General features: G+C 47.7%; 1 protein-coding gene across 1 annotated transcript; it reads left to right on the top strand.

The window, feature by feature from the left end:
- The first annotated feature begins 4,322 nt into the window (after positions 1–4,322).
- On the top strand, positions 4,323–7,807 carry LOC142069705 (maestro heat-like repeat-containing protein family member 2B). Its single transcript, XM_075121762.1, has 4 exons — positions 4,323–4,535; positions 5,707–5,861; positions 6,998–7,160; positions 7,610–7,807. Exons 1-4 carry the CDS (start codon positions 4,491–4,493, stop codon positions 7,805–7,807), a joined length of 561 nt encoding a protein of 186 aa, XP_074977863.1. The 5' UTR covers positions 4,323–4,490.
- The last annotated feature ends 3,928 nt before the right edge of the window (positions 7,808–11,735 follow it).

The raw sequence follows: 11,735 nt of genomic DNA, 5'->3' as shown, positions 1-11,735 counted from the left end.
TCTGAGCGGACCAGGTCCATCAGCCCTCTCCAGCTGATCCTCTCATATGGCCCTGTACTCAATGGGCTGGGTTAAGCAGCACTTTCAGCTGCTCCCCTCTGACGTGCCCCAAGTTTAACACATCCCTGTCCCACTTTCACGTTACAATTGTACTGGTAGTAACCCACTTCATGAGCAAACCCCACAGTATTTTTGGGCACTACCGGGATCTTTAGCTTAGGTAAAAGAAGGGTTGCTGCAGAGTAAATGGGGGAAGCGGAAAATACAGAGTATAATTTGGAGGGAGAGGGAGAGAGAGAGAGAGAGAAGCAACCAGCTGAACCATAAAAGTTATTTGTTGAATAATAGTGATAACTACACAAGGAGGGCTAAACAAACATAATGGTTACATTTGAAAGGCTAATACCTGAGGAAGAAAAGAAAATGGAGGGGCGGGGGTGGGGGGGAATCTCACCCACTCCATGAGGCTTGAACTGGTTGGGGTTCCCAGGTGGTGGTGGTAGCTCAGGGTCCTGAGTGCTGGAGACAGGCAGAGCCCCCCGCACGGTCAGTCAGGAGATGGAATCCCAGTGGAACTGAAGCAGAGGTTGGGTCTATACATCAGAACCCTTACTTGGGCATAGGTAGGGGGTTTTGTAGAGAAAATACAATGGTTCAAGGGAGAACACTAGATTTGTTTATGGGTAAACTGATGGGTTTTCAAGGGTTTTCTTTAGGCTAGACAATAGGAGCTGATCACTCTTGGCTATGGGTGGTGGTTTTTTCCAGGCAGCTCACAAGGCAACTAGGCTGCTTCAGTATTTTAGGATAATAAAGATTTATTACTAGAATTGGTGTGATAATTGCTGAGCTAGGTGTGTGCAGGTGTAGGTTCATTAGCATCTGGAGCAGGGATTCCCATGATGCAGTGTGTGCCTGCTTTTCTGGTCCCAGAGTTCAGTGCGGTTCTCTGTTCCTCATTCTTCATGCTAATTCCTATCCCATCTTTCATGCAGATGACGCTAGGGGAGTTGTCTCTGTTCTTCATTTTGTATGCAAATGGAGATGTCTTAATCTTGTCACCCTTCTCAGGAGGGGTCTAGGTGTGACTCCCAACACCCTTCATTGTTCTCTGCAAGCCTTTTCTCTGATGGGTTTTGGTTCAAACAGAGATTGGTGGGGGCGGGGGGTGTCTTTCATGAGTCAGACAGGCTAGATACTGCGCCCTGGTTCCCCAAAAACACAGAGCTGACTGGTCTCAACAATAAGGATGGCAAGTGAAGTCTAGTCCAACTGGAAACCATTCATTCTTCGTTCTTTCTTCTTTTTTCATTGGACTCAGGGAACTTTTGATCGGTTTGGATCTCTGATTGGACGAATAGCACCATACAGCTGTGATTCGCTGGCCACGTCCCGTCAGTGGGTGGTTGACTGTATCAGCTGCCTTCTCTGTATACAAGGTGAGGAGACCATTAGCAGGCATAAGGAATTCTTCACCTTCTTTCACTGTTGTAATGTCCATTTGTCTGCCTATCTAGTTCTTTCTGTCCTGTCTGTTGTCGCTTAGATAACAGAATGGTGGGCATCTTGTAAATACCTCATTAGAAGAGAAGATTCTGACGTGTAAAGAGCCTAGCACACTTTTGGGAACTGTACAACTAATAAATGGATACCTGCATACAGGTAGATAAGCACTAAATTCCTTAGGGCTTTTCTACACAGGGACACTAAGGAAAGTTAATCCAAATGAACTAAAGGTGTACATTTAAAGTGCATGAGGTAAATGGCATTAAACACATGTGTGGATGCTCGGATTCTGAATTAAAATGGGCCTTATTAATTGTAGTGAATTCCGTGGATGAAACTAACCTGAATGAAGGCCACTTTAATTCTAAATAAGTGTGTCCCCATAGGTGTTTAATGAAGTTTAACTCATGCTTTTTGAAAATGAATGGGGATTAGCTTTCTTGAATATCTCCATGGAGACAAGCCCTTGGTACTAAACATTTTCATTCTCTTTACCCTGCCACTGGCTGTATTGGAGGGGTTTCCTGGAATAATTCTGTAAACAAAAAGTTCTTCCAGCAGCCCTCTGTCATGAGCCTTCAGAGCTAGTGGAGTAAGTAGAGGCCATTTTTCCCCTTTGTGAAAGAGTAGGATATTCTTTTCACCTAAGGGTTAGATGATAAGGGATAGAGCTTGGTTATCATTTAAGGCCATTTCCAATGAGGGTGACCAGACAGCAAATGTGAAACCTCGGGACAGGGGGTGGGGGGGAATAGGAGTCTATATAACAAAAAGACCCCCAAATGGGGACTGTCCCTATAAAATTGGGACCCCTGGTCACCCTATTTCCAATTATTATTAATCAGTCCTAAAAACAGTGTGGGTGATTCAGAAACAGAATAAGGGACTCCAGCCTTTGAATGTACGACATAGTAATCCTAGCATTGTTTAGAAGTGACTGATGAGCCTGGGTTTCTTGCCGAAGTTTTTTGTCTATCCCCGTCTCTTTTACAAGGAGAGTTTGGTGGAGGGATTCACCTCTAAACTGAAACCTCTGATCTACCTGCATGAGTTGTACTTGAATAGGAGCTTAGATGTAAATAGTGAGAGCAGAGAGACTACTGAAACCGGACACACACAGAAAGACTAGGGACCGAATGGCTAGGCAGCAGTTCTGCGGAAAAGGACCTAGGGGTGACAGTGGACGAGAAGCTGGATATGACCCAGCAGTGTGCCCTTGTTGCCAAGAAGGCCAATGGCATTTTGGGATGTATAAGTAGGGGCATAGCGAGCAGATCGAGGGACGTGATCGTCCCCCTCTATTCGACATTGGTGAGGCCTCATCTGGAATACTGTGTCCAGTTTTGGGCCCCACACTACAAGAAAGATGTGGGTAAATTGGAGAGAGTCCAGCGAAGGGCAACAAAAATGATTAAGGGTCTGGAACACATGAGTTATGAGGAGAGGCTGAGGGAACTGGGATTGTTTAGCCTGCAGAAGAGAAGAATGAGGGGGGATTTGATAGCTGCTTTCAACTACCTGAGAGGTAGTTCCAGAGAGGATGGTTCTAGACTATTCTCAGTGGTGGAAGAGGACAGGACAAGGAGTAATGGTCTCAAGTTGCAGTGGGGGAGGTTTAGGTTGGATATTAGGAAAAACTTTTTCACTAGGAGGGTGGTGAAACACTGGAATGTGTTACCTAGGGAGGTGGTAGAATCTCCTTCCGTAGAAGTTTTTAAGGTCAGGCTTGACAAAGCCCTGGCTGGGATGATTTAGTTGGGGATTGGTCCTGCTTTGAGCAGGGGGTTGGACTAGATGACCTCCTGAGGTCCCTTCCAACCCTGAGATTCTATGATTCTATGATAGCACATGGATCCTCCCATATGAAGATCCATGCAGTAGGGGTTCAGTTTCCTTAATCGTTACAGTACTTTTTCTCCTTTTCTCCACTCCAGGCCAGTCCATAAACCTGGGCTCAGCAGAGGAGGAGCTGAGATGTCTCCGTGAAGCACTAAGAGCTCCAGACCCCGAGGCTCTGTTTCAGGCATCTTCCAAAATGGCCAGGGTAACTGACTCAAAAAGCTTGTGCGGATGTGCGAGTGACCGGGCACCGTTCATTTGACATTTGCTCTTTCATGATGCCTTTCCGTACTCGGAGGGAGCTGTGGGAGTGGGGCGTTGGTTGCTAGTAACCAGCAAGATGCTTTTCATAGATGTGTGCTCTGAATGCCACGTAAAAACCAGATTCCACAGAATGTTGCACGCCCATGAAAATGCGCATGCGGATGCACACGCATGTACCTATCCAGCAGGGCCGGCTCTTGCTTTTTCACTGATCCGGAGCGGTGAAGCACAAAAAATAATGAAATATAAGACCCCCATGCCGCCCCAAGCTTGGCTGGAACACCGCCCCTTGCAATCTGCCGCCCCAAGCATGAGCTTCTTCGGCGGGTGCCTGGAGCCGGCCCTGCCATCCAGCCATCCAGGAGAAAAACTATGTTAGTGGAACATCAAGCTGAGAAACCACCCAGGATTCATTCTGTCACCTTGTGGGTTTGCCTTCGCCGATATTTGTGTGCACGCCTCTCTTGACTGACTTCTGTGTGCTGTAAAAAGATGCAGTGTATGTCAGAGACTACAAACGGGAAACTTACCTCCTGCGTATCCAGTACAATGTTGTGCTAACTGTGCAACAGAGTCTTTGCCTCTAACCTGATATCATTAGTGTAGAAGACAAAAATGTAGTCTAGAGACTAGAGAGAGAATTGTAATCCCAAATGGCGAGCTAGACAGGAGGCTAATTCACCATTTGCTGATGCATGTATCTTTTTTTCCATTTTTAAAAGTGCTGGAGCCAAACATCATTGCGGTCTCTCCTGTTTTTGATTTGTTCCCAGGTTGTTAGTGAGTACTTTCCTTCGGAACAGGCCACAGACTTTATTGAGGCCACATTGGGTGGTCTGCTGTCTGCTAGCTCCACCTGTGCCACGGCAGCTGGACTGTGGATGAAGATCATCCTGAAGGAGTGTGGAGGTGCCATGCTGGACGAGGTAAAACTGGGAACTGGAGAGCTTTTCTGCCTGAACTCTAGACTTTTTGATCTTTGCCCTCATGTGTAAGGAAGAAAAATCTTGCTGTTTCTCCCCCTCGGACATAGAGTCGATTCCATCTCTGTTTCTACCCTAAGATAGGCAATGGCAGAATCAATAGCAGTAGACCGAGATAATCCAAGGGAAAAGGAAGATGGTTGGTTGTTTATTGGTCTAGCTTGTTGCCAAAGTATTCAGCCAAGAAAGGCTTGAGAAAACAGACTCTGGGGAAAAGACAAGAAGACAGAATGACTGGCATTTGGAGGCCTCCAGGTATTAGGAGGCCTATGGTTAAGGGCTACATGGATTAAAAAGAGCACTGGGCTATTGCCAGCCTCTTGCCAGGTTTCTGAGCCTGGGCTCCAGCCCGAGCAGGAACAGCTCCACTTTTAGCCCCATGGTGCAAGCCCCACAGGCCCAGGTTGACCTGAGCTCTGAAACTCAGTGCTGTGGGATTTTTTTGCTGTGTAGACCTACCCTTTAAGAAGAGAAGGAGGGAGGGAGAAAACGCTAGTGTCTTTGGGATCCACTATTTATATGCCTTATTCTGGCGCCCAGTGCATTAGGGCTAGATGAAAGGAGCACTCCACAAATCTTCTAACAAGGCTGGTGAAAGGCCTCGGGAACAGGGAACCCTCGCAGCAGAACTGCCATGTTTGCACAGTGTTTTGAAGATGTGAAGGGCTAGGAATGAATATGAGAGGTAGTCCCCTGTTCATAGTCCCAGGCATTTGCACACTGTCTTTAAAGCACTTGCATATTTTGTGCTTGTGGTTGTTGATGAGCTTTGCATTCTTCGAGGCAAATGGTCAGATTTGGCTGCTTAAATCACACCTGCAAAATCTGGGCAAGCAAAGCCGCCTTTTGTGCATGTGAACTGTTTATGTAATGCATAGCTGGGCACCACCACATTAAATTACCTGGTGTGTCTGTGTGTGTGTCAGTGTTAATTTTTACAGCCGTGTGTGGGCAATTTGTGTGGGTTCAAGTTACGCAGACGTATTTGAACATTTGCTTCTTGAAGTGAGGCATTTCTAAAAAAGCAGCAGATGGTTAAATAAAGGTTTTGATTCTGTAGAGTGAATGGAGAGAAAGAAAAAGGGACATTTCTTTCTGGTTTTGTTCCTTCCAGGTGCCAGATATCCTGGCTATACTATATCGCCACATGCCTACGATCCAGGAGGGCAGCTTGAGGCAGTTCCTTGTGGAGGCAGTGTCCATTCTAGCTCACCATCACCAAGAGGCAGTGATCTCCAGCCTCCTCAGCAAACGTCTGCCGATGGACAGGTATATACCGCTACCTGTTGCATTCATCTTGGTAAAACATGGATCCCACAGCTTTACTAGGAGATGTAGGGCTTCATTTAAGCCACAGACAGTTTGGGATCATTCCTAAGGGTTAAGAGCCTGGCTCTTTCTGCAGGAAGGTCCAAGAACACGTTAAGGTGGGGTGCGGAGAGAAATTAAGTGTCATTCTGTTTCCATTCATGAATAGCTGCTTTGACATCCTAAAGACCTATCTTTACTGGTATAACTGGAGTGTACTGTTGGAAACATCTACCTCTCTAGACGCCTGAATTGAGCTCACTCTGGAAATGAGCAGTGGCTGTTGGTTTCCTGGTAGCATGACAGCTTCAGGTGCAAATCCCTGGCTGATTGCAAAGACTAGGGCCAATATTATCATCAGACCTCTGCTTGGTATCAGTGAGGGTGGGGCTGCTAGAGCAGTGTTGCCATCCTTGGTACTTAAAAGTGGACTGGAAGCAGATCCACCATTTCATTTAAAGATCCCTAACTGAGTTATCAGTGATCAGTGCTGGAATCTAAGACCATAAGAACAGCCATACTGGGTCAGACCAAAAGGCCATCTAGCCCAGTAGTCTGTCTTGCGACCGTGACCAGTGCCACATGCCCCAGAGGAAATGAACACAACAGGTCGTTGTCAAGTGATCCATCCCCTGTTGCCCAGTCCCAGCTTTTGGCAAACAGAGGGTAGGGACACCATTTGTGAAGGGGACATAGGATGGCCATGAATATTCATTCTCATAGTTGTATGTCCATCGAGTAGGAATCTGGCTGTTCTTTCATCCACTTGCCTTCCAAACCCTAGATCTTTGGGAGCCACATGCTCATGATTCCAAATTGACTGGGAAGTGGAGAAAACAGGAAGTGAGGTTGGCGCTCTGTGTCCTGTCCTTCTGAAGTCTAGTATTAATGGTTAGGCTGCAGGAAGACTAGGTCACTTAACTTAGTTCTGTACCTGGAAACTCCATATTTAAACACAAGGAGAGTTAAAGGAGGACAGGACTCCTAACTCTCTCATCATAGGCAAGGAGAACATTTGGTCTTTACTAAAATATGACGCATTCAGGGTGAGCCACAAAAGTGTCCAGGGCTCACCTGTAACTTCTGTTAAACTGCAGTGACACCGCTGAGCTGTGGAGATCTCTGGGGGGAGACCCCTTGCTTGCCACTCAAGTCCTACGAGCCCTAATAGAGAAGATAAAGACTCCAGCAAGAACAGAAGGCAACATCACCTCAGAGACAGAAATTGACAGGCATTTGGCAGCTGCTGAACCTCTCTCAGTAAGTTAGATGACAGACACATCTTTCAGGCTTTCCTGTGCCCTGTGACAATCCTGCTGATGGAAAGCGGGAAGTGTGGTATAATATTGCTGTGTGGGCACTTCTCCTCTGATGGACTGTTTCCCTGAGTCCGGCTCTGCTGTCTGTGGAACAAATACGGCAGTTTTAGCTACGTTACTGATTTTCTTAATACTGTCTGGCCATTAGAAAGTCTTTGGAGCAGGTTTCTCACAGTGCTTTGCAAATCTTCCTTTGGACTCGCAGCATGCCTTGGGAGGTCATACACATTTATACGGATGTGGGAAAGTGAGCCACGAGTTAAGCAAGTTGCTCGCTGTCATTCAAGTTACTGGCCGAAGGGAGAATTTAGTACAGCAGATATCAGCAGGGGAGAGAGGGAGTGATGGTGTTGGGAAGAGATCTCCTTTTTTACCATGCTCTCCTTTCAGGCAACATGTGCCATCTTTGAGGTGGTGTCAGCCCTGCAGTCGAGCAAAGCTGTGCGGGAACTGCTCCCAGAGTTGTTTCCTGTTCTCCTGCAGCAGGTCAGCCAAACCCTCGGACAAAAGCTGCCTTTGCCAACGAGAAGCAGCCCGAGCGAAATCCGAAAAGGGCTACAACTTCCTGAGGGCAACCCTTGCCGGTAATTAGAAGGAAGGGAGAGAAACAAAGAGAATTCCAGGAGAGTTGTGTGACGCTCCCCAGGAGTTCCCAGGGTTACGAGGCACCTTACCATCACATGCCCTTCGAGTGAGGAAGTCTTGTCTGTGCCTGCTGTGGGTCAGTTCCCTGAAACTACCAGGCTCTGGCAAAACAAACCCTGCCACCCAGGCCTCCTCAGACCTCAGTCTCTTTGTACAGCTTAATGACAGGCACCCACCCACCTCTGAGTCTTCTGACCATTCCGTATAGTGTCCAGCCCTTTATCCACTGAACTCCCACAGAATTGTCAGGCCTGCTGTTCCCAATGGAACAGTACACACCAGTTTATTACTTCTTCTTTAGACTCTGTACTCGATACTTATACTCTGTACTGCCAAACACACAGCACTTAGATATATTTCTAGTGAAAAGAAGAACCGAGATTATCAAAGAACAGAGATTCCAGTGACCATGAGTAAGAATGCAAGCAAAAAATGGTTACATTTCAAATGAAATCATAACCTGCTCCTAGAAACTAAACTTAACCAACAGGTTAACCTCCTGTCTCAAGATGTTTCTCACCCAAAGTTCTCAACCAAGCCTGATCGCGACCCCTCTTTCATGAAGCAAACTCGCGGTCCATCTACTTCCTAAGTGAAAGATGTCCCCCAAATAGACTAGAGCAAACCTTTGATGTGTACCCCAAAATTGGGTCCCCACCCCCTGTCTACTTCCTGCTACTTTTCTTTCTTTGATGTTCTCACAGTCCTCCTCAACTGAATGTGAACCCTACATGCTTAATGTACATGTAAACAAACAGATGGATAAACATTTCTTGCCTGAAAGAAAACCATTTTGTCACCTTTCCTGGTGACTAGTCCCGAGTCACAGATCCGAAGAATGTAATTTTCAATGCATATCCATGACTCTTGACACAGCATCTGGACATGCGTTTCACAATGATATTGGCGACATGGGCTTTTATTTGAGACTCATGGGGCAATCTTTTAGTGAGCTAGAATGTATGTACCAGGCCCCTCGGCACCCACTCTGTTCCCCTCGCCAGTTAACACTAAGATTCCTGAGTCCTCAGTTGACTTCAGCTCTGGTAGCACATTAATGTACATTTCCCACCAATCTCGCAACATTATTAGTTTCTCTTCTTCTTGTGTTTCTTTATTCCATGCCAACAAGGTGCTCAAATTACAGACTTCATGGTTTTATAGTGTCTCTGAATTTTCCTAGGAAACCAGGATCTCAGCTCTGTTCACGGATGGGCAGCAGGTATCAAATAAACATAAGGAAGTACTACTTCACACAACACACGGTCAGCCTGTGGAACTCATTGCCAAGGGGTGTTGTGAAGGCCAAAAGTATAACTGGGTTTAAAAAAAAAGAGAATTAGATAACTTCATGGAGAACAGGTCCATCAATGGCTATTAGGCAAGATGGTCAGGGATGCAACCCCAAGCTCTGGGTGTCCCTAGGCCTCTGACCACCAGAAACTGAGACTGGACAACAGGGATTGGATCATTTCATGATTGCCCTGTTCTGTTCATTCCTGCTGAAGAAGCTGGCATTGACCACTGTTGGAAGACACTGTACTGGACTAGATGGACCATTGGACTGAGCCAGTAAGGCTGATCTTATGTAGTGGCCACAGTGGGTCAGGTTTTCAAGATGGGTGCCTCAGTTTTGTCCACAAAACTTGAATTTGTTCAGATGGATGGGTACCTAGCTATGTGATTGCTGGCGCTGCAGACACGAGTATATATTCTGCTCATGCTGTTGGCCCATGTGCAGGCCCATCTTAGGTACCTATATGTGACGGGGTGGTAGGCTGTGCCCCGGCCTCTTCCATGGACACAGACTGCTCTGAGTCCCTCCAAAGTGTTCTAGGGATGCCTGCTCCTGAGATCCTGGTGGTAAGGGCTCTGATGACTGTTTGACCCCACTGGATGATCTTAAGTCACCTTTACGCTTGACCTTTGTTTTCTTTCTCCTCCCTCTTGTCTCTACTTTCGTGTCTAGGTTCCTCCAGCCCCTTTACATATATTTCCTCTTTACCTGGCCCTTCAGGTTTTATTTCCACCCTCCTGGGCCTCCATACCTGCCTTGGTGTCCCTGTTAGAAAGGGATTCCAGGCCATGCCCAGTCGAAGGCAGTGGGGCAATCCATCCACTACCCGTACATGTTTCTGCCTAAACTTCCCCTTAATTTTCAGAGTCACCTCTGCCATTGGGCAGAATTTATTGTCCCCATGGACCTGGTATTCAGTTTTGATCCTACCTCTGGGAAGTATTCAGTGGGGTTTCACTAACTCCTGCCTGATTAGCAAACAGGATGAAGCTGTGTCCATTAGTCCCTTTGGTGGCTCCTCCCTACCCAGACCGATATGGTAGGTACTTTCTTTTTTCTTCCCTGCCTGGGAGTCTTGTCCCAACCACAAAACTGGGCAAACCCACAGTCCATTTTCGGACAGTCTCTTTTTAGATGTCCTTCAGGTCCATGTCGGAAGCACGCCATAGGCCAAGCTCCCACTACAGTTCCTTGAGACTCCTCCCTCTTCTTCTTGCTGCCCTTCCCAGCTGTAGGCATTCTGGTCCTTCTCAAATCTAGTCCCTTAAGCCACTGACTCACTCTGGGAATGTCCGCCTCTGCAAATTCCTCTCACTTTAACTGTGGGGTCCAGATGAACTGGCTGGCGCCACAGAACCCATACTCAGGTATGCTCAGGGAGACTCTGAAGAAACTTCCAGAACCATGCAGTCCATGATCTCCCCCACAGTCTGAGTATCTGGCCTTACCAATGAGTGGCCCAATCTTTTAATTTCTGTCCAAATGCACAGAGGCATAATCCCTCAATCCATCTTTCAACTCTACATTTCTGGCAGTACTTTTCTGTAGACAGGCCCCACCTCGTCCAGCATGGCTGCCTTAATCATGTCATAATCTCTTGCCTGCTCATCTCTAAAAGCCCTAGATGTGCTTCCCCGGTTAAATAGAGTGTCAGTTGAAGGGCCCACATTGTTCTGTCCCTAGGAGGTCTCACTGCTCCTCCTTGAGGAGTAACCAAAAACACATCGGGGTTGTTCGCGGGTCCCATTTTACAGTCTGATCTCCTGTGCCTGGTTTCCATTTCCTGTCACGGGACTCACCAAACTTTGGGGGAGTTGTTGCCAGACCTGGGCTTGCTCCCGTATAAATTCCTGCCGACTCTTTTGCTGTTAAACCTACCGGGCAAGGAAAGGCTGTTTTTCTGCCTGCTGGGATTGTTGGAAGGTCTGTCGGGTCTTCTACACCAGCGGTCTCCAAACTGGGGTGCGCGGGATGATCCCGGGGGGGGGGGCGTGGCAGCAGTAGCGCCACCGGACGGCACTCCGCCGTTTTTTTCCTTCGGCGGCAGCTCTGCATGTCCACGGCTGGTTGTGGCAGGTCTCCCATCGGTGGTGCGTCTGCGGCAGGTCACCCTGGGGGTGCGTGAGCCAAAACGTTTGGAGGCCACTGTTCTACACCAGCAGTTCTCAACCGGGCCGGTTTTAGGGGGTCTGCCAAGCAGGGTTGGCTTTAGACTAGCTGGGGCTCAGGGCAGAAAGCTGAAGCCTTGAGCCCAGCACCTGCACTAAAGCCTCAAGCCCCTGCACCCTGTGGGGTTAAAATCTGGAGCCAGGAGCCCCAAACTCTGATGCCTGGCAGGGCAGAGGCCTGGAACTGGGCCATGGAGTATTTCTAGCATGTTGAGGGTGGGGGGAGGCTCAGAAACAGAAAGGTTGAGAACCCCTGTTCTACACTTCTCTTTGCTGCTTCATCACCCATTTCAGTGTTCCCTCCATCGCCTGGACTGCCAAACCTCTACACCGGCTTCTCCAAGAGGCTCTCCATTTGCATAGATAACAGGGAAATCCCTGATGAGCCCCCAGCTGTGACAGAGAG

This window comes from Caretta caretta, chromosome 20 (genome assembly GCF_965140235.1).
Source record: "Caretta caretta isolate rCarCar2 chromosome 20, rCarCar1.hap1, whole genome shotgun sequence".
Classification (NCBI taxonomy): Eukaryota; Metazoa; Chordata; order Testudines; family Cheloniidae; genus Caretta; species Caretta caretta.
Note: the sequence above shows the minus strand (reverse complement) of the source record. Positions and strands in the feature narration are given on the sequence as shown.